We start from the raw sequence: 23,946 nt of genomic DNA on the forward strand, positions 1-23,946 counted from the left end.
ATAAAAGAATCTAAACCTCCACATAATTATTCGTGTACATATGATAAAAGAATCTAAACCTCCACATAATTGTATAAGAGATGTAATTTATGCCTTCACACAATTATAAACTTCAAAATTACACATAAGTTATTCAGAAAACAATCAAACAATAATTTTCATGTAAAGATTAATCATCGGTTGGACTTGATTTGAAAAGTTATCAAAGGTTCTCGCAAAAAAAAATTCTCAATATAACTTTTCAATATATATATATATGATTATATTAATATATTATATTAATTATTGGTTTATCTCTAATATGCTAGCTCATTTTCATTTTTAATATTACAAGAACATCTACTCGTATTTTTTTAACAGCTTCAGATATTAATTATGTATCTAACCAAGAAAATTTACGCGTTAATATCAACTATAAATGTATAGCATTTCCATGCACTTCCAATTCATCTATCAACTATTCATTTACATAGTATAAACAAAACAGTTTCTTAAATGGCTTATTACACAAATCATTTTGCTACAATCTTTTTCTTGCTCTTTCTTTCCTCGTTTACTATTAATAATACACCATGCAATGCAAAGTTATCTTCTACATACTACGACTCCACATGTCCGAATGCATTACGTACAATCAGGACCACAATCCGGACAGCCATTTCTCGTGAGCGTCGCATGGCAGCTTCCCTCCTTCGACTCCATTTCCATGACTGCTTTGTTCAGGTACTAAAATTAATCTAAACAAGTAATAGCTTCAAATGCAAAATTATTTAGTCCTTTTTTTTTTCGACATTTTTAAAGCATATACTAATTAAATTTTGTTGGATGGTGACTAGGGTTGTGATGCATCTATCTTGTTAGATGATAGTCCATCAATAGTAAGCGAAAAGAACGCATTGCCAAACAAGGGTTCGGCTAGAGGTTATGAAGTGATAGAGGCTGCTAAGTCTAAAGTTGAGAAACTATGTCCTGGAGTTGTATCGTGTGCAGACATACTAACCGTGGCTGCTCGTGATGCATCTGAAATGGTTGGTGGTCCATCGTGGTCGGTGAAGTTAGGAAGAAGAGATTCAACCACAGCTAGCCTTGTTTTAGCAAATACCGGCGCTTTACCTAGTTTTAAAGCTCCTCTAGAATCACTTATTTCATCCTTCAAAGATCATGGACTTAGTGCAAGGGACATGGTTGCATTATCAGGTATGTATATAGGAGTATATATCTAGCTATATGACTATATGTACAATTTAAGTATTGATCATGTCTCAATTTCTATAAAATTGATATATAAAAAGATGCTAATTAAAAAGATATAACCATTTGTAAGATCTTTTAACCTTGGGAGAATCCACCTGGGTTCGAGTCCCACTTCTCACATCTATGGGGTAGATTAATAGGGGTCTTTTGAAAGTCCTGGTTAATTTCTAGGTATGCGTGTAATTTAGGATTGAAGTAGGATAAAATGCCGTTAAAAAAAAGATATATATGGCCATATATGAATTAATTAGCTCAATATTCATTACATGTATGGATCATGCTAAAGTATACTAATCATATAATTATATGACACTTTACCTATATGTTAATATTGGTGAATATAATTTACAATGCAGGAGCTCATACTATTGGACAAGCGCAATGCTCATTATTTCGCGACAGGATATACAACAACGGGTCAGATATACATTCTGGATTTGCTAGTATGCGTAGACGTCGTTGTCCTATAAACGAAGGGAACAACAATCTGGCAGCATTAGATTTGGTGACACCGAATTCATTTGACAACAACTACTTCAAGAACTTGATACAGAAAAAGGGTCTTCTTGAATCGGATCAAGTTCTTTTCAGTGGTGGATCAACAGACAGCATTGTGAAGGAATATAGTAAGAATCCTTATAAATTCAAGTCGGATTTCGCAGCTGCAATGGTGAAGATGAGTGAGATCACGCCATTACTTGGCGATAAAGGAGTCATTCGAAAGATCTGTAGTGCTATTCCATAAGCTACCTTGAATTGAATATATGTGAATTCTTTCCTTTAAAAAAAATTATTTAGTAAACACATACATGTTTTATTCATTCAGTTAATTCTTCTCAAGTGTATACAGAGAATATATATTATATATGGAGGTTAGGTATAGTAAAATAACTATTAATGTAAAACATGTAAGACATAATCTGGACCATTAGATCATTTAATTAATTAAATTATTATTTATTAGTTTAAAACTGAATTTCGTTCACTAAAAAGTAAAATAAAAGGATATAATAGGTATTGTGCATAATATTTAAAATCACATTTGTTTATGCAACTTGATTCACGGCAAGCAAAAAACTAAATTAGATATATTAGATTCAACTAATCTGGATTCTGGATATATTCTTCTTCGATCTTTAATCGTGGATGCTCATTATGATAGATTTTGATACACAATATTCCTGGATAATATAATTTGATATATATTGATGCACTGAAACAAAAAATTACAAACTAAAATTGGATTAAATTTTGATGCACAATACTCCTAGATGATATAACTTGACATAGATTGATGCACTGCAACACAAAAACTACATACTAAAATTGCATTTACAGTAATATAAATATGCTAAAACTTGATGCACTGCAACACAAATTTACAAACTAAAATTGGAATTTCATTGATATAAATATCTAAAACTTGATGCACAAAAGCACGGAATACAATTAACACAATACTTGATGCACAACAAAATACTAGTCATAAAAATAATTTAAAAACTAATAAAATCATACCTTCTAATAACAACATTCCACAAAAACCAAACCTTTTACAATAACAATTTTCTTGCGATATTCATTATACTAAAGAAAATGAAAAATGCCGTTTGATGTTTCCAAAAAAAAGGTTAATGAGAAATCGAAAACGGGATCTTGTCGTAGCAAAATGTATTTATTTTACACCGGAGAACAAAAGCATGATGGTTGTTTTATATCACAACTGGCGGTTGAAATGGCCGGACAAATCGATAAACATATGAAGCATGACAAACGGTGACCATAAATCTTGTTGAACGCGTAACTGAATCGCAATCGAAGATTTTATTCGCGGTCGCCGTTGTCGATCATCAACAATCGACTTCTTTTATGTGTGAATTTTCAAGCCACCGCAAACACCATGTTTGTTTAAGCATAAGTCTACACCCGTGTAGGTATAACATTTATCCTTAAGTACTGGGGGTTAATCCTTGATCTATAAGGTGTAATGGGGGAGATTAGATTGTTGCTACTTTGGTTGGCGGTTCCCAAATGGTGACCACAAGATGTGACGCCACAAGCCAAAGTAGGCTAAGGATTGTGTGAGAGAGAGTAAAGAGAGGGAAGAGAGAGAAGTCCTCTAGCTTGGTGCTCATTGTCATCTATTTATAGGGAGTAGATTCTAGGGTTTGATGATTTTGGGTCATGGGCTTTCCATCCTTAGGCCTAAATCAAGCCCATGACTTATCATGGATGAGGTCATGTTCAGGTCTCAAGGTTTCAGGAGCCTCCACAGCTTAGGTCCGGAGGCTACGGCAGGAGCTTCCGCAGCTTAGGTTCAGAGGCTACATCAGGAGCCTCAATGGAGGAGGGTCCGGAGGCTATGTCAGGAGCCTCAATGTAGGAGGGTCCGGAGGCTATATCCGGAGCCTCTCAAGAGCAACCATGCTCAAGTCCGGAGGCTACGTCTGGGCTGGAGTCTAGTAGCATCCATAAGGTAGAAGAAAGATTGTTATCCCAAAGCTATTAGGGAGATGTACATCATCAAGCCTCCCAGCCTAGCGTTGCATTGCAAGTAATGGAGCGTTAGGCTAGTGTTCAAATCTTGAGGCTTTGTTGGGAGCCTCCATGGAGGAGGTTTCGGAGCCTATGCCAGGAGCCTCAATGTATGATGGTCCGGAGGCTATTTCAGGAGCCTTTATGGATCAATCCGAAGGCTATATCCGGAGCCTCTCAGGAGCAACCATGCTCAAGTCCGGAGGCTACGTCTCGGCTGGAGCCTAGTAGCCTCCATATGGTAGAAGAAAGATTATTATCCCAAAGCTATTAGGGAGATGCTACATCATCAATGTTTAAAGGCCAATGGTCTTTGACCTTTTTATTTTTATGGTTACCATGAAATCGAATTAGATGGAGTGTCGGGTGAGATTGTGAGAAACAGATTTTAGTCATGAGTTTGATGATGACATGAAATTGAAAGAGAATGAAAAAGGGGGCTAAGAATTTTTATGGATAAAAAGGGTAGGTGTGAGCTATAGATGAGAGATAGTATATGTATGATACCCTAAACACCCTTAGAATTATTTTAAACGCTCACAACACGTGTCAAGCTCATATTTTATCTTATTTATCTTAGGTTAATACTTGTTTTATTGTACCCCTCTCCTATATATATATATATATATATAGGTTAGGTATAGTAAAATAAATATTAATGTAAAACATGTAAGACATAATCTGGACCATTAGATCATTTAATTAATTAAATTATTATTTATTAGTTTAAAACTGAATTTCGTTCACTAAAAAGTAAAATAAAGGGATATAATAGGTATTGTGCATAATATTTAAAATCACATTTGTTTATGCAGCTTAATTCATGGCAAGCAAAAAACTAAATTAGATATATTGGATTCAACTAATCTGGATTCTGGATATATTCTTCTTCGATCTTTAATCGTGGATACTCATTATGATAGATTTTGATGCACAATATTCCTGGATAATATAATTTGATATATATTGATGCACTGAAACAAAAAATTACAAACTAAAATTGGATTAAATTTTGATGCACAATACTCCTAGATGATATAACTTGACATAGATTGATGCACTGCAACACAAAAACTACATACTAAAATTGCATTTAAAGTAATATAAATATGCTAAAACTTGATGCACTGCAACACAAATTTACAAACTAAAATTGGAATTTCATTGATATAAATATCTAAAACTTGATGCACAAAAGCACGAAATACAATTGACACAATACTTGATGCACAACAAAATACTAGTCATAAAAATAATTTAAAAACTCATAAAATCATACCTTCTAATAACAACATTCCACAAAAACCAAACCTTTTACAATAACAATTTTCTTGCGATATTCATTATACTAAAGAAAATGAAAAATGCCGTTTGATGTTTCAAAAAAAAAGGTTAATGATTAATCGAAAACGGGATCTTGTCGTAGCAAAATGTATTTATTTTACACCGGAGAACAAAAGCATGATGGTTGTTTTATATCACAACTGGCGGTTGAAATGGCCGGAAAAATCGATAAACATATGAAGCATGGCAAACGGTGACCATAAATCTCGTTGAACGCATAACTGAATCGCAATCGAAGATTTTATTTGCGGTCGCCGTTGTCGATCATCAACAATCGACTTCTTTTATGTGTGAATTTTTAAGCCACCGCAAACACCATGTTTAAAGGCCATCGGTCTTTGACCCTTTTATTTCTATGGTTACCATGAAATCGGATTAGATGGAGTGTCGGGTGAGATTGTGAGAAACAGATTTTAGTCATGAGTTAGATGATGACAGGAAATTGGAAGAGATTGAAAAAGGAGGCTAAGAATTTTTACGGATAAAAAGGGTAGGTTTGAGCTATAGATGAGAGATAGTAATATGTGTGATATCCTAAACACCCTTAGAATTATTTTAAATGCTCACAACACTTGTCAAGCTCATATTATATCTTATTTATCTTAGGTTAATACTTGTTTTATTGTACCCCTCTCCTATATATATATATATATATAGAGAGAGAGAGAGGTTAGGTATAGTAAAATAATTATTAATGTAAAACATGTAAGACATAATCTGGACCATTAGATCATTTAATTAAGTAAATTATTATTTATTAGTTTAAAACTGAATTTCGTTCACTAAAAAGTAAAATAAAGGGATATAATAGGTATTGTGCATAATATTTAAAATCACATTGTTTATGCAGCTTAATTCACGGCAAACAAAAAGCTAAATTAGATATATATTAGATTCAACTAATCTGGATTCTGGATATATTCTTCTTCGATTTTTAATCGTGGATACTCATTATGATAGATTTTGATACACAATATTCCTGGATAATATAATTTGATATATATTGATGCACTGAAACAAAAAATTACAAACTAAAATTGGATTAAATTTTGATGCACAATACTCCTAGATGATATAACTTGACATAGATTGATGCACCGCAACACAAAAACTACATACTAAAATTGCATTTACAGTAATATAAATATGCTAAAACTTGATGCACTGCAACACAAATTTACAAACTAAAATTGGAATTTCATTGATATAAATTTTTAAAACTTGATGCACAAAAGCACGAAATACGATTAACACAATACTTGATGCACAACAAAATACTAGTCATAAAAATAATTTAAAAACTAATAAAATCATATCTTCTAATAACAACATTCCACAAAAACCAAACCTTTTACAATAACAATTTTCTTGCGATATTCATTGTACTAAAGAAAATGAAAAATGCCGTTTGATGTTTCCAAAAAAAAGGTTAATGAGAAATCGAAAACGGGATCTTGTCGTCGCAAAATGTATTTATTTTACACCGGAGAACAAAAGCATGATGGTTGTTTTATATCACAACTGGCGGTTGAAATGGCCGGACAAATTGATAAACATATGAAGCATGGCAAACGGTGACCATAAATCTCGTTGAACGTGTAACTGAATCGCAATCGAAGATTTTATTCGCGGTCACCGTTGTCGATCATCAACAATCGACTTCTTTTATGTATGAATTTTTAAGCCACCGCAAACACCATGTTTAAAGGCCAATGGTCTTTGACCTTTTTATTTTTATGGTTACCATGAAATCGAATTAGATGGAGTGTCAGGTGAGATTGTGAGAAACAGATTTTAATCATGAGTTAGATGATGACAGGAAATTAAAAGAGAATGAAAAGGGGAGCTAAGAAGTTTTACGGATAAAAAGGGTAGGTGTGAGTTATAGATGAGGGATAGTAATATGTGTGATACCCTAAACACCCTTAGAATTATTTTAAATGCTCACAACACGTGTCAAGCTCATATTATATCTTATTTATCTTAGGTTAATACTTGTTTTATTGTACCCCTCTCCTATTATATTTATCGAATTACGTTTTATGGAGTAGTATTATATATATGTATCTATAAATGATAACCATGGATTTATTCAACCTTCGTAAGCTTTGAACATCTCTTAAGCATTTGAACATTTAAAGTTCAAAGTACCACCACACTGTGTGGAGGAGTTATGGTGGCCATGACAATCCCACAATTTATATAAAACTCTGTATTTTTAATACTATTTTTATGTTTTTATTCAATTTTAAGGTAATTAACAACCCTACACTAATATAATTGAATTTTGAGGTATAATTTACACTTATTAGTATCATGAGAACTGTTCGACAACACCTAAGTAAAAATCCTGGCTCCACCACTACCGCCACATCATCGTACATACGATCTATCTCTACAATTTTTTTTACAACAAAAAAACTGTCACATTACCTCTCTTAAATGATAACATTTAAATTATACTATATATAATACCCTCCATCCCATTTTAAATATCCTTGTTTGACATTTAAAGTTATTTTTTTCAAACTTTGACCATAATAATTTTTAGTTGTGTTATATAATAGTTGATATAAAATAAATGAACGAATTGTGTTTTTAATCATGTATTTTTTAATGATATAAATTTCATCAACTGTTATATATATAATACATATAAAGATATTTAGGATCAAAGTTAATGTAGACTGACTCTGAAAATCAAACTGGGACACTTAAAATGAGACGGATGTAGTAATTCATGAAAACCATTTTTAAAACAGTAGGAATCCTAGCTTTTTAAAACCCTCTTTAATTTAAAACTATTTTTAAAATTTGCCACATAGGATTTTATCCTATGTGTCATCTCTATAATTTTCCACAATATTTATTTATTTATGCAATAAAAAATATTAAATATATATTGGTATGTAAAAAATAAAATTATGAAATTATTAAAATTTCCTAAAAACCAACATTAGTTTCATATATAGATTACATAATTGTGTCGACACATCACACCATTGTCATATTTTTTCTTTAAAGTTGGTTTTTGATTTCACCTTCAAATTATTTTCGACTTTTAATATGAAAAGTAATTGAGTTGTTAATTTTTATGTGCTTTATACATCATTATATTTCTCAAAAAATTTATATGCTTTAATGTATTATTATATATTAGTTCATGTTCATTTTTATTCTTTTTACGTGGGTTATTTTAAATAGCCGCACATCATGCGGGTAAAAGACATAGTGTATATATATATATATGGATACAAAAATTGTCTGAAAAAGCTTCATAAGAATGGTGTTATATGTAAGCATTTCCTGCGAGATGAGACAGGGTAAGATGTACTTATTAAAGTATTACACTAGCTAAATTAATACGTAATTATTGTCACAATATTGCGCCATATTAAAGTATTACACTAGCTAAATTAATACGTAATTATTGTCACAATATTGCGCCAGCTTGTATTATTTGTTTTGGGTTTGCTAAATACAGTCCTTAGGGATGTGTTTAAGGTGCATAAATTGTTTTTACATATATCATAAAAATCAGGGACGGACTTTTAATATGGAAGGTACAAGTTTTTTTATGCACGTTAAATAGCATTTCCCATTTGTTTTTTAAAGGTGGATTTCACTGAAAAATTTGTATCGTGGTTCGACAGCGGGAGGTCTAACAGCTAATCATTAATCGACTCATATACTACATTGTAAAGCATTAGATATAGAGTAATAAAATTTAAAATTAGAAAAAATGTAAAATTATTATATTACCTTCTGGGGCGGCTTAGACATAGGCCGATCGAGACCCGGTTTTTTAGGGGGTTGATTTTTAATTTTTTTAATGTTTACATATTAAATATATATATATATATGTTTTTAACTAAATAAATCTTAACAATTATCCAAAAATTATATAATGAGACTTAACCAAAAAAGTCTCCACTTACATATCTTTTATGTTTAAAAAAATAAAAATATTATTACATCTCTTAAAAAAACCTAAACATGCGCTACTATATTGTGTGTTAAAGCCTTGGATTCTGCAATCAATTATCATTGTCACAATTCATAAAAGTGTAAAAGGTAACAAACAACATAGTCATGTCTTTTGAATCCAAACTGATAAAAAGTCATGTCTTTTGAATTCAAACTGATAAAACTTAGGATATTATTCAATATTATGACCGGACTTATTTTTAGATTTAATGTCATAAAAGTTTGATATTATTCAGTATTTTGCTAAGTTTATAGATAATAATACTTATCGTGATTTTTATATCTTAGTTTATATAATTATAATTGTTACACCTATCCCCCGTGTCTTTTTATTTCCTCGGCCGAGGTCCATAAATCCTCAAAGACAACACTGTTACCTTCCCTATCAAATGAAATTTTCTTTTGTTAATATTATTTCCCTATATTTAAAAGACATTCAATTAGTAAGAAAACAAAATTTAAATCAATAAATAGAAAACATATACTCCATCCGTCTCAATTTAAATGTCATATTTTGACTTTTAAAGTCTTTGCTTTGTAACTTTGACCATAAATTATTTCGTGTGTGGTATACAATTATTAATGTAAAATATATGGATAGATAGAGCTTTAGATGTATTTTTAATTGATATAACTTTTATTAGGTAATATATTATACAAACAAAAATATTTACGGTCAAAGTTAGAGATAAGAGATTCAGCAAGTCAAATTTGGACAGTTAAATTGGGACGGAGGAGGATAATTTAAATATATGAATATATAGGGGTGAGTACAGTTTGGTTTGGATCGGTTTTTTACTAAAATCGAGAACCAAAATGTTATAATTCGGTTTTTGAAAACTAAACCATTTGGTTTCGTTTTTTTGATTTGGGTCTATTTCGGTTTGATTTTTCGGTTTTAGTCGGTTTTTAACCGTTTGTGGGTTGGGGCAACTTGAGCTAGAAAAGTTTATAAGTTTATACCATATGATTACAATATAACTTTAATAACTCTTCCAAACAATATTAGTAATAACAACACTACAACAATAACAACAAATCCATTAAAATAAATAGTACAAACTTCATATATATAACTATTTGTATCTTTTACGCGAAGTTTCTACATGCAATTAATAAATCGAATCAATCTTGTCGTACTTTCACCTAAAACATACAAATGATATTATTTTATACACATAAAAAGGCAAATACATTAACATATTTACCAAAAGTAAGTAATATAATGATATAAATATAAAATAAAGTAAAGAATACATATTTTTTGTTCGGTTCGGTTTTCAGAAAACCGAAACCTAAAACCATTGGTTTTTTCGGTTTTAGGTTTTTTCAGTTTGGATTTTTTGGTTTTTATGGTTTTTACAATTTTTGGTTCGGTTTTTTCTCAGAATATAGTGAATTAAAACTTAAAAGAAGGAATACAAAAACTAAATGGGCCATGGAATTGAATGAATTAACCCACCCTCTCCTTACAATGCAAATATTTTTGATATATTGAGCGCTGACCTGTTGAATTTCTTTGGACATTGCCAACAAAAGGCATTATTGGTCCGTGTAAGGCCTTTGCCAATGGAGGACATCTTCATCCCTCTTCCTTATTGCCACATCAGCTTTTCGCTCTCCTAAATCACCTCTTTCTCAATCACTACCAACTCCACCTCTTCCTCAACTTTTATTTGAAAATTTAAAATTTTTTTTTTCTGTTTTTCTCTCGGCTAGACCCACACACCCCGCGCCTCCACTCGTCCCCCCTTCCACCCATCAACCTTGCCCCATCGACGAAGCCAACGACACACTCCTGCCAACGGATTCGTCATCGATGAGCTTCACGAAGCCTTTGTCGAAGAGCCATTGGCACCGGCTTAGGTGTACATGGATGGACAAACCCAAAGGCGTCATGTAATGTGTTTTGATAATAAAACACACTTCTACCAACTCACAAAACAACTCATTAGTTGTTTTAATCATGTAATGTGTTCTTTAATTATGTCTTTTAATCATGTAATGTGTTTTGATGATAAAATTTGTTTGATTGTTAAAAAAAATAGTCGTTAAGGACTAAAAATGACACTTGTAAGAACTACTTATGATAAAAATGGCTGATACAGGGACCTGTTTTGCCAACATTCCAAACTTACAACTAGCCGTTAAATTCAAAAAAAAAAAAAAAAGGGAGAGAAAAATACCCCGCTCCTCTCGTCCCTGCAGGGACTAACCAACCGGACGAACCCATCGAACGAGTGCTGGACGAGTCTCACCCAATGGCGTGGACTCGTCCCTAGATGTCGAACGAGCAAAGAACGAGTACCATTGGATAGCCTCTAAGTGTACATGGATGGACAAAACCAAAAGCGTCATAATGATATGATTATATGAACTTGTGTGTTGCTGTTTCCTAGGAAAGAAAACTTCCCATCCATATTGACTTTTGTATTTTATGGCGTTCATTACAAGATACTCATAAACTAATGGATTTAATTCTTGTTTTAGGTTTTTTAAAAAGATGGTTAGCTGGTCCGTACATACATCATTTTCTTTTGGGAAGTGATATATTCACAACCCAAATTTGCCATTTACAACAATGGTTTACTTCAGACAGTTGTACTATGTGCAGTAAATACGTGTAATTGTTATAAATGACAAATTTTTGTTGTGAATATATTATTTCCCTTTTCTTTTAGCTACATGCAATCAAACGTGTTTGTGTTATAATGTGTCTAGTACTAGTCAAACCGGGATTTAAACCATAATAAATAACACCCCCAACCCCATTTACGAGTTGATTTGTTTAATTTAAGTGGGATTTTTTTAATGAACTTAATATTTATATGGGAAATGCTAAATACAGCCTTAAGGGATGTATTTAACGTGCATAAAAAAATTTGTATCTTCCATATTAAAAGCCCGCTCCCTGATTTTAATGGTAAATGTACAAACAATTTATGCACCTTAAACACAGCCCATAGGACTGTATTTAACAAACCCCTATTTATATTTAACTTCAAATTGAATATATTACTACTGGTTTAACATAATTGCGATTTTATTAGGAAGAAGTCAAAGTTTTACCATATACCATCTTGAATAATTATTATTGCTTAGCCAGAACACTATTTTTATACCTTTAATATGTATATTTACTCTCTCTTTTCCAGAACATAATGAGGCACAAGCACCATGATTACATCAAGTAATTAGAACATATATTTGTTATAATGACCAAACTATTCTATATATCTTTTCTATCACGACAATATATAGGTACCCCGCGTGTTCAAATAAAAACTTTAGTAGTACTCAATCAACTTCTATATATTTCGAACACGAGTACACAACCTCGATAGAGTAAAAAAGAAACCAAACCTAATCAAGATCATTTCATTGGTTGACCCCACCTAGATTTGAAATCATGAAAATAATTAACTCTTCTAACAAAATATCCTAAAAATCCTCTTAATTATTGGATGAGGACATGTGAAAAAATCATGAGACAAGACTAGGAAAGAGAATTAATAAATATCACATGTCACCTTCTTGTAATATAAGGAGGATTTTTAGTTTAATCTTTAAAAGTATTGATTATTTTTCTTGCAATTAACATTCAATTTCTGAAACATACAAAACATAAAAACCAAATTAAAATATTAATTTGTATGTTGACTTGGTAACGTTTGATAATATTATTCCATAATCAACATCCTATTCTTTAAGGAGTGTTTGGTATGATGGAATGGAAAGAGGAGAAAGTGAATGAAAAAAACTTTCCTTGTTTGTTAACATTGAAGAAAGGGAATGAGAAAGGAAAAGTGAGAATCAATTCCATTCTCCTCATGGAGAAATTTTTTTTTCTCAAGATTTTATATGTAATAAATGCATTATTATTTAAAATTTTATTTTTTATATATTCATTCTCTGTGGGTACCAAACAACGGAATCCATTCTCTTTCCAAATACTCATTATCTTTCTCACTATTTCCATTTTCTATTATATTTCCATTCTCTATGATTCCTTCCTACCAAATCCCCCCTAAGAGTTAAAATCTTATTTACTTATCTTGTTTTGTCTCTTGCACCTTGTTAGAGTAGCTAGTGCCATAGTTATCAACTCATGATTTTCGACTCGACTCGAAATCTGGTTTTTTGACTCGTGACTTAAAACGTGACTCGAATCGTAAGAGTCAGGATATTTGATAATATATAATTTTATAATCATATAGAAGTATTTATTGTAAAATATAGTATTTTATTGATATATTCAGCTAAAAATAGAAAATCACTATTAAAATAATATCAATTTAATAGCAAATAAGAGTTAATTTATTTATAAAAAAAAGAATTTAAAAAAAAAAGGTTAAAGTTTGTGACTCGTGACTCGACTCGTGATTCGGAACATGGCTCGGTCCGACTCGCACAACAAAACACGAGTCATGTTACGAGTCTGGAGCAAACACGAGTCACTCACCGATTCGTCTCATTTTCACCTTGTTTTGACTCGATTCGTACGAGTCGACTCGTGACTCGTACGAGTTTGACAAGTATGGCTAGTGCCTAATTATATACTACGGATCAGTATTTTCTGTTAGAAATAACATGAGTTTGGTATTATGCTGAAATCGACTCCTGGAAAACAAATTTAGTGAGAGCTTTTGAATTACGAAATAGCAAATTAATTAAATTAGTCGGTTAAACCGAAACGTGAAACATATTAGTACCAAAAAAGAAACCGAACAGCAATAAGTCATCTGAGGTGAGATAAGTAAAACATCAAAACCATATGACACAATAAAACAACAATGATACACAATCACTTGTTTTTTTAGATGGTGGCTGGGTTAATTGCTTTTTTTTTTGACTTAGTCGTTGTTTTATGAAACAAATATTTCGAAAGCATGCAATATAATATACTCCGTATAATTTTCCTTCCTCTTTAAGTTGTTTTTTCAAGACTCACAAAACAACTCATTTATTTGTTTATGCACTTGTTTGACCAAAGTACTATTCGAGCTTGCATCTAAGACAAAACCAAACCATGCATGCAATTATGAATTATCGCTAATTACATAGACATATAGAAAATGTCAAAAAAGCACTCACGTTGACATTAGTAATTATATACAACATGTTCTGTTTAGCGAACAAGAATTCAAATATTTCAACCTACTACTATACACGTAAAGAAAAAGGTTAATTATAACAATATATATACATATATTCACCGGGTGAACTAGTCAACCCGGCCAGCCTCCTATGCATGTACTACGATTTAGCAAACAAAAGACAACTTACGCGTTATATATATATAAAACACAACACTATAAATATAGGTCCAACTTTCCTTTCTTTACAATCCATCCTCTTATCTTTTCATTTCATTTAATTAAGCAAACAAAGCAAACAAAAAAATGTCTTCCCAAAAGGTTTTTACAACAATCTTCTTCTTACTCTTTCTCTCAATTAGTATTACCGCACCATCTAAAGCACAATTATCCTCTACATTCTATGATGGTACATGTCCAAATGCATTACGTACAATCAGGACCTCGATTAGGACAGCCATATCTCGTGAGCGTCGTATGGCTGCTTCCATCCTTCGTCTACATTTTCACGACTGCTTTGTTCAGGTATAAATTCAAATATTTAATATATACAGAGTAAGAAAAAAAAAAAGCATATATAAGCTATAAATTTTTCGGATCGTTGAATACCATTTATAATTAGTACTGTACTTACTAATCTTTGGTGTTGTGGTTTGCAGGGTTGTGATGCATCAATCTTGCTAGACGACGGTCCTTCCATAGTAAGCGAAAAGAATGCATTGCCTAACGTAGGTTCGGTAAGAGGATATGAAGTGATAGAGGCTGCAAAGTCTGAAGTTGAGAAACTATGTCCCGGTGTTGTGTCTTGTGCTGACATACTTACCGTGGCTGCCCGTGATGCATCTGAAATGGTTGGTGGTCCGTCGTGGTCAGTGAAGCTAGGAAGAAGAGATTCAACCACAGCTAACATTGTTTTAGCAAATACCGGTTCTCTTCCCGGTTTTAAAGATCCCTTAGATACACTTATTTCAACCTTTGGCAATAATGGACTAAGCCCAAGAGACATGGTTGCATTATCAGGTACTATACTTAATCTAATTAATGATTTACAATTTGAAAAATATATAAGATCATGTTGATTAATGGTGGTGAAATGGTGATGAAAATGTAGGAGCGCATACTATTGGACAAGCACAATGTTTCTTGTTCCGCGACAGGATATACAACAACGGATCAGATATTGATGCTGGATTTGCTAGCACACGTAGACGTCGTTGCCCTACAATCGATGGCAATGGAAATCTTGCTGCATTAGATTTGGTGACACCCAATTCTTTTGACAACAATTACTTCAAGAACTTGATACAGAAAAAGGGTCTTCTTGAAACAGATCAAGTACTTTTCAGCGGTGGATCGACAGACAGCATTGTAAGAGAATATAGCAACAATCCAAACTTGTTTAAGTCGGATTTTGCAGCAGCCATGGTAAGGATGGGTGAAATCAGTCCATTAACCGGTCAGGAAGGAGTCATTCGGAGGATCTGTAGTGCTCTTACCAGCTAGTTGCTTGTTACGGAGATCGAATTGATTTAATTAGTTGGGTTTTCTTCATCTTTGTACGTAATCATATCTTCATTCTTTTATTTTACGATTTCATTTGTAATCATCATATCTTCATTCATTTATTCTAATCTTTTCAAGTGTAAAGTAATACATTATTTTGTTTATTTTGTAACCAATAAATGAAAACCATATATATACATACAATTATACTTTCATTCCTTATTAATGTACGTAGACGAGTTACATGACTTATATCAACTATTCCTCCATATCAACAATTATGAAAAGGCCTCTTGAAAGAAAAAAGATTTTCAATTCGTCCTTAGTTTAACCAATAACAAGCTTCAATTTAACTAAAACACCTCCACCATTTATATATTCATTGATTTTTTGACAACAATGATTATATAAAAAGAATAGTCCTATGTTGAAAATTACATAGGCAGTGACAGAGCCATGATTTCCATTCCGGGGTTGACGAATAATTTTAATCATAATTACAAGCGTAAAACTAAACTACAAAATTAAATTACATGGGGTTGCCAATTACCTTTAGACAAAAAAAATATAAATATAGTACAAGAAATATAGAATTTTATAAACATTGTGGGGTTGTCATGGCCATCCGTGGCCACCACATAGCTCTACAAAATAACTTTCCTTTTTTCATTTATAGCCAATCACACACACGTAACTCTCTCTCGATATCTTTCTCTCTTTCTTTCATTAGCATTCTGTAAATGGTCTCCGCTGCAACGCGCGGGTACCAAGCTAGTATAAATGTATATTGAGTTAAGTGCATGAAAATGTAATTAACTATGACCAAAACGTTATTGTGTGCATGAACTTACAAAACATCTATTATATGCATGAACTTTGTAAAAATGTTTAAGTTATGTAACTAAATATAATTGACCAATCAAAAATTTGCATATGGTAGCTCATATGAGGTGCCACGTACACATGTTACATGACTTGAACATTTTTATAAAATTCTTGCATACAATTAATAGAGGTTCTATTTAGACTAAGGAGTAATCCAGATTGCGGTTTTGATAATGGTATGGAGTAATCTAGTTTGGCCAGTTTAGGGATGCGCCAACCCAGTTGAGGTGAAAGATGAGTTATGTTCTATAATACAGGCCGTGAAGGTACCAAAATTTTGTTGTTGCAATAATAGAGTGGATTACAATATATCGATAGGACAGTGATTTTATATTGTTGTTGCATACAGAGGCATATGAATGAGAATCGAGATTGATTTATTCCACGGTGGTCCAAATCTGGATGGGTAGGGATTTGATCAAGAAAGAGCCGCCACACATGAATGTTAACTTCGTGGGAATTGGAGTAGAGACAGTTGTAAGGGGTGATGAGCTGGTCGAGGTGTGGTTTTTGTCGATGAGTCTACGAATAATGTGTTCAAGTTGAGAGCCGGCCATAACACAAGACCACTGATGAGCAGTAGTATGGAGATTGACACCGTACGTCAGTCCGCCTATTGCATTGGGACCTAAATCAGATGGTCAGGGTTATTAATAGGTACAGAGGGAATGTTAAACGGCCCATTAGAAGGCAAGTTGGATGACTCTTTAGTTTGTAGATTTCATAACATATATTGCATAGGGAATTGAGTGGTATGGTAGGCAAAGTTAAAAGGAAAATGACTACAATGGTCAATCAGAGTATATGTTCAAATACGGACACCTACAAAAAATAATTACCACAATGGTCATGTATTCCTTACCACCTATTTATCTTATGATGCATTCTTGAGTTATATTTTTAATAAAAAGGGGAAGAAAGGATAAGAAATAAGATGAAAAGTGTATTCTTGAATTTTTTTTCCAAAGAAAAGAAATGAGAAGATAATAAATTAGGCACTTTTTGATCCAAAATTTCCAGCCCAATTTGGGCAGATTCCCCTGGAAAGGAAAACTTTTTATGACCAACTACTATTCTAGCCTTTGACCATAACCTTCAATATAGTATTATAGAGGATAATTTTGTAAAAGTATCACTTTTTCCTTTTCTTCCTCATAAACTCAAGAATGCATTTTCTTTACTATTATTTTTTTCTTTTCTATCACTATCTAATCATCTCTTTTCTTTTCTCTTTTTTTTTTAAAACTCGAAAATGAAGTGTTAGTAAGAAATAATAATAACTAATAAGATTATGCCAAGTGTTTTTTTTTTTTTTTTTTTTTTGTGTGTGTAGGCTTCATATATTGTACTAGCTTGTTTTTATGGATCACTTTAATAAAAAAATGGATAAAATTTTGTATAAGGTTTATCAATAGATTTATTTAAATAACTGCTTCCCATAAAAATTCATCAAACGTTAACAAATTTATGAATAATTATAATGGAAACAAATTGTATTACTAAATATAGTACTCATATTCTTGTTCTCTTTGTTATAAAATCTATCTCGAACTATTTAATATAGAAAGAATAGATAGATGCACTACTATGTATATCTAAAGAGAAAAAGTTTAAAAGTAGTTTGAGATAAATCTCTTATATAAATAAAACAAAATTCATCAGTACTTTATAAGGAATGCTTATTTGTCATTGCAAGACTTTTTTATATTAATTAATTCCTTCTTATCTTCCCGATTTATGATATCATTATATGTAAAGTTTAAATTATTTTCTAATTAATTTATGATTTATTTCTTTTTTAGCCTATGTCTTATGTAAGTTAAATGTAATTATTTAGTTTTTTTTTTTTTGAAAGGACTATATGTCAATTTTTAAAAATAGTGTTATCATATCTTTTCGTCTTAATATTATCAATCAGCCCATGTACATTATATAAAAGACAATTGTTATGACAACATCATTTTTTTAATAAGCCCAGATTGAACGCGGGTTAATAAGCTAGTTTATATTTAAAATAAAAACAAACTTAATAATATAATTTGTTTCCGTTATAGTTATTTATAAAATTTGTTAACTTTGATTAATTTTTATAGGAAGCAATTATTTAAATAAATCTATTGATTAACATTATACAAAATTTTCTTCATTTTTTATTAAAAAAGTGACCTATAAAAATAAACTAGTACAATATATGAAGCTTAAAAAAAACACTTGGCATAATCTTATTAGTTATTATATTTTCTACTAAGATAATTAAGTGGTAAGAGCATTAGTAGTGGTTCACACCACCACACCAGGTGGTGTGACGTATCATCGCCAAATCAGCACCACATAAAACTACTCAACAACCACACCACATCCGTAACAATAAATCCTACCACACCATATATCTTCAATATTAAAGAAATATATAACAATATTAAAAAACATAAACAATTGAACTATTGAAGAAATTGAGTGAAGGCCACCACCACCCCATGTTTTCTCGCCATCCATCGCTCCACTTTGGAATTTCCACACCGCATCCACACAAGAGTTGTAATGGGACGACCCCAGGTGGTCAAGGTCGTTCTCTTCCACGCCGGCAACCTCTTAACCATTACAAACCCTCTAAGGAACACATGACCGTTGTGATAATTTTCTTTGTAAGTGTCCATATTCGGACATACATTCTTAAATTTGACCACTGTAGTAATTTTCCCAAGTTAAAAAGGGTGTTAAGAAACCTCTAAATTTTTAATTATCACCCATCTATTTTTTCAACATATACCAAATTGAAATTAAAAATATCAATAAATGAACGGGTATTTGAGATTACTTGAAACTTTAAGTTTTTAGGTTCAAAACAGTGAACAAATAAATGCCATATCACTTGATACGTGGTTATTAAAATGACCGTCTTATAACCTATTTTTTAGACATCAAATTGCTTTTCTTCAATATTGTTGTGGCCATACCTTGTAAGAAAGTTTATTATTAAAATCTCTAAAGCAATACTTTTCCCTCTTTATGGAGAGAAGAAACGGTACATATACGAGTATAATAATACACTAGTTTGAAAAAGTACCACAAGCCACCCACATGCTGTCTTCCACCATATATAGAACAAACCAAACCATGCATGCATTTACAAACGTAGACCTAGAAAATGTCAAAAACTAAACAAATCCTCCATATTACATTATATTACTATATTTATATATGTATACAACATGTTTTTTAATATCCACAAAAAATAATATATTCCGACCTACACTTAATTAAGAAGATAATTATGACTAATTCTATGGTTTTCAATCACAAAAGTAACAACTAAAAAGAGTTTATACAAATGTAACACAATACATAATATGATAATATATATATATATATATATATATATAGAAAAGAATAATATGCATATGTGTAGTATACATACACTCGTACCATCACAAGGTGAACAAGTTAGACCAGCCCCCTATGCATGTACTATATTGTTTAATTAGCAAATTTGCAAAGAAAAGACAACTTACGCGTCATAACTTTTAACACTATAAATATATGTTACTTCCCATTCTTTACAATCTATCTTTTCATCTGATTCCATTTTAACGAAATGTCTTCCCAAAATGTTTTTACAACAATCTTCTTCTTACTCTTTCTCTCTATGAGTATTACTACACCATCTGAAGCACAACTATCCTCAACTTTCTATGATGGTACGTGTCCGAATGCATTACGTACGATCAGGACCTCGATCAGGACAGCCATATCTCGTGAGCGTCGCATGGCAGCTTCCATCCTTCGTCTACATTTTCATGACTGCTTTGTTCAGGTTTATATTTAGTAATAAAATAATCATATATAGCTATATATAACTAATCATACCGGGTCTTTGAATAACATTTATAGAAAAGTACTTACTATTCTTTGGTGTTGTGGTTTGCAGGGTTGTGATGCATCAATCTTGCTAGACGACGGTCCTTCCATAGTAAGCGAAAAGAATGCATTGCCTAACGTAGGTTCGGTAAGAGGATATGAAGTGATAGAGGCTGCAAAGTCTGAAGTTGAGAAACTATGTCCCGGTGTTGTGTCTTGTGCTGACATACTTACCGTGGCTGCCCGTGATGCATCTGAAATGGTTGGTGGTCCGTCGTGGTCAGTGAAGCTAGGAAGAAGAGATTCAACCACAGCTAACATTGGTTTAGCAAATACCGGTTCTCTTCCCGGTTTTAAAGATCCCTTAGATACACTTATTTCAACCTTTGGCAATAATGGACTAAGCCCAAGAGACATGGTTGCATTATCAGGTACTATACTTAATCTAAGTAGTTGATATTTATATCCATGAATTATCAATGATTTACAATTTGAAAATCTATAAGATTAGGTTTATTAATTGGTTGTGAAACGGTGATGAAAATGCAGGAGCTCATACTATTGGACAAGCGCAATGCTTCTTGTTCCGTGACAGGATATACAACAACGGATCAGATATTGATGCTGGATTTGCTAGCACCCGCAGACGTCGTTGCCCAACAACCGATGGCAATGGAAATCTTGCTGCATTGGATCTAGTGACACCCAATTCGTTTGACAACAACTACTTCAAGAACTTGATACAAAAGAAGGGTCTTCTTGAAACAGATCAAGTACTTTTAAGTGGTGGATCAACAGATGACATTGTTAGAGAATATAGCAACAATCCTAACAAGTTCAAGTCGGATTTCGCAGCAGCCATGGTAAAGATGGGTGAAATCAGCCCGTTGATCGGTCAACAAGGAGTCATACGGAGGATCTGTAGTGCTCTTCCCTAGCTAGCTAGTTACTTCTTACGAAGATTGAATTGATTTAGTTGTTTTTTTCTTTTCTTGAAAAATTATACTTGTAATCATATCTTCATTCATTTATTTTAATAAGTGTAAAGCCGTTCATTATATGTTCTTGTTAAACAAATAAATAAAAACCATCATATTTGTTCTATTCATTATATCATGTAGACATGAGCTACGCATTAAATTGTAGACTGGCAGCTAAACAAGCCACTGATGCCCAGGTATGATTATCGAATGAAGAATATAATTTATATAAAGAATCACACTTTATTGATATATATACAATCACTGTATATTTTGTTACACGGTTGGATTATAAACCGAATGAGTTCTACTTCTATTTATACTAATTACTTTTGGCGGTTATTCCCTAACCATCACGTTGCTTCGCGAACGGGTATGTCTTCTTGAAGAGTCATGTCTCTTTGTTGTGTGAGGCCTAAAACTGCCGCCTCTTTTCATGAACAAACGTCTCTTTTCCTCTTTGTCCTAATGACACTTTAAACCCATCGAGTCTTAAACTAATTATATTCCAACATTCTCCCCCCTAATTGTTTAAGACTTGCTCTTCTTCAGACATTCATCCGTCTTTGCTTCACGCCTATTTGCTTGCTAGACCCAAATCTTCTCGACTTGTAGTACAAACTTTGTCTTCCATAAATCTTTGATGACGTCACACCATCTTTTGTTTCTTCACGCGAATTTGCTTCACACAAGTCTGCGTCACACAAACTTGCTTTGTAGTTTCTCACCACTTGGCATCACACCATTTCTTTTGATCAATCACTGACCTTGTTCATCACGAACCATCCTTCACGGTAAACTTTGGTTATATCACACAACCTTTAATTCTTTCACAGAATTTTGATCCATCACGGATTGAAATCGCATCACACGAGTTTCCTTATAATTCAATCACTGAATTAACTACACCCTTCACAGGTTATCTCCCGCATCACACGGTCGTTGTCTTGATCCATTCACTGAATCCTTGCTTGCACCCATCACAGGTTACTTATCCGCATCACACGGCTTTGTCTTGATCGCGTCACACGATCAAGCTTTTAAACTTTCTAGTTTTCGTTAGTAAGGCACATCAGAAGTGCCGGTTCATCATCAGTGTCTATGGAAAGTCCTGCAAATCCCTTCTCTTTCTTGCTTGAACATTCATAAGCATAGTGCCCAGGTTTTCCACACTTGTAGCAATCTACTTGCGACTTATCAACATTCCTTCGCGGTTTGTTGTCGTTTCCTTCCGAATCTTCCGAGTTGTGTCCTTCGCCTTTATATTTCCCTCTGCCTCGTCCTCTCGACGAATCTTGTCCACGTTGCCCAAAATGCTTTCCTTGATTAAAATTATTGTTGTGACGTGTCAACAATAACTTGTTTTGATTGTCGCTTTCTTTATTCTTTTTAAACTTTGTTCTCTCCTCGAAAGCCTTCAATCTTCCTATCGCATCATCTAGCGTCATTTCGTCAAGATCGCAGTGTTGCTCGATGGATGCAACAATTTGTATAAACCTATCTGGTACGGAATTCAGAAGTTTTCGTACGAGACTTGGTTGATCAAATATTGAACCCAAATTCGCTGCCTTAGTGACAATCCCATTTATCTTCGCGGTAAATGCATCAATTGTCTCTTCCTCGTTCATTTGCAACATCTCAAACTCCGATTTGAGTGTTTGCAATCTTGACTTTTGTACTCGATCTTCTCCAACGTATCTTGTCTTAAGCGCATCCCACACTTCTTTTGCGGTCTTACACCTTGCAACTTGTAAAACTAGATCTTCTGACAACGCTTGAAATATATACGCCATCGCGGCCTTGTTTTTCTTTACATCGGTTTCAGTGCCTGGTTCTATAATTTCCCATATACCATTTGCTTCTAAAATAGTTTTGAAACGAATAGCCCAAACAGGATAATTTGTAGAATTTAAAACCGGACATTGAAAGTGTGTCAATAATCCCCCAAGTGCATTATTGTTGTTATCGCTTGAACCCGATATGTTTTCTATGTTTTTTTCTAAATACTTAAAAGTCTAATATGATTTCTATCTAAAATCAATATCAATGTTAAAATGCAAAAGTCTTAAATTTTCAATCTATTCTTCTCTTGATATATAACTTTTGCAATATAGTAAAAGAATTTAAATAGAACCTGTATTATTTGACTTTTTCTTTGTGTTCCAGATTGTACTCACAATCCCTTTTGAGTTTCGAGCGGCACAAAACACCCCTTTTCCTTCTTCAATCCCTTCGTACAACAACAATATCAACAATCGACCTTCCCTTATTTTTGATTATCACAATCAAATAACCCACAATAATTTTGTTCCTGGTCTTCTTCTTTAAGGAAAAAAAAAACCGCTGCCCTGTTCTTGTTTGCAATCGAGTCACTCGATTTCGTTTGGTATGATCGACTCACTCGATCTTTAATCGTCTTTGGATCGATCTGTAAAAAGTCTCTGGTTGTTTATCACAAACACCAGCCCTTTGTATCGATTTACTTCCCAAAATCACCGACTCTG

At 32.6% G+C, this 23,946-nt stretch overlaps 3 protein-coding genes across 3 annotated transcripts; all 3 read left to right on the forward strand.

Moving 5' to 3' along the window:
* The first annotated feature begins 495 nt into the window (after window positions 1–495).
* On the forward strand, window positions 496–1,999 carry LOC122597311 (lignin-forming anionic peroxidase-like). The gene is made up of 3 exons (XM_043769920.1): window positions 496–723; window positions 837–1,197; window positions 1,611–1,999. The coding sequence occupies exons 1-3, from the start codon at window positions 496–498 to the stop codon at window positions 1,997–1,999; spliced, it is 978 nt and encodes a 325-aa protein (XP_043625855.1).
* A 12,523-nt stretch (window positions 2,000–14,522) lies between these two features.
* Window positions 14,523–15,885, forward strand: LOC122597911 (lignin-forming anionic peroxidase-like). The gene is made up of 3 exons (XM_043770500.1): window positions 14,523–14,741; window positions 14,876–15,236; window positions 15,328–15,885. Exons 1-3 carry the CDS (start codon window positions 14,523–14,525, stop codon window positions 15,717–15,719), a joined length of 972 nt encoding a protein of 323 aa, XP_043626435.1. The 3' UTR covers window positions 15,720–15,885.
* Window positions 15,886–20,199: 4,314 nt separating this feature from the next.
* Window positions 20,200–21,400, forward strand: LOC122597974 (lignin-forming anionic peroxidase-like). The gene is made up of 3 exons (XM_043770571.1): window positions 20,200–20,418; window positions 20,533–20,893; window positions 21,012–21,400. The coding sequence occupies exons 1-3, from the start codon at window positions 20,200–20,202 to the stop codon at window positions 21,398–21,400; spliced, it is 969 nt and encodes a 322-aa protein (XP_043626506.1).
* The last annotated feature ends 2,546 nt before the right edge of the window (window positions 21,401–23,946 follow it).

The sequence above is a fragment of the Erigeron canadensis genome, chromosome 4, assembly GCF_010389155.1.
Source record: "Erigeron canadensis isolate Cc75 chromosome 4, C_canadensis_v1, whole genome shotgun sequence".
NCBI classification, from domain to species: domain Eukaryota; kingdom Viridiplantae; phylum Streptophyta; class Magnoliopsida; order Asterales; family Asteraceae; genus Erigeron; species Erigeron canadensis.

Coding starts and splice junctions, on each gene's coding strand:
- LOC122597311 (XM_043769920.1), top strand. CDS start 496: ATGGCTTATTACACAAATCATTTTGCTACAATCTTTTTCTTGCTCTTT. Junction 724..836: donor TCCATGACTGCTTTGTTCAG/GTACTAAAATTA, acceptor GATGGTGACTAG/GGTTGTGATGCATCTATCTT. Junction 1,198..1,610: donor GGACATGGTTGCATTATCAG/GTATGTATATAG, acceptor TTTACAATGCAG/GAGCTCATACTATTGGACAA.
- LOC122597911 (XM_043770500.1), top strand. CDS start 14,523: ATGTCTTCCCAAAAGGTTTTTACAACAATCTTCTTCTTACTCTTTCTC. Junction 14,742..14,875: donor TTCACGACTGCTTTGTTCAG/GTATAAATTCAA, acceptor TGTGGTTTGCAG/GGTTGTGATGCATCAATCTT. Junction 15,237..15,327: donor AGACATGGTTGCATTATCAG/GTACTATACTTA, acceptor ATGAAAATGTAG/GAGCGCATACTATTGGACAA.
- LOC122597974 (XM_043770571.1), top strand. CDS start 20,200: ATGTCTTCCCAAAATGTTTTTACAACAATCTTCTTCTTACTCTTTCTC. Junction 20,419..20,532: donor TTCATGACTGCTTTGTTCAG/GTTTATATTTAG, acceptor TGTGGTTTGCAG/GGTTGTGATGCATCAATCTT. Junction 20,894..21,011: donor AGACATGGTTGCATTATCAG/GTACTATACTTA, acceptor ATGAAAATGCAG/GAGCTCATACTATTGGACAA.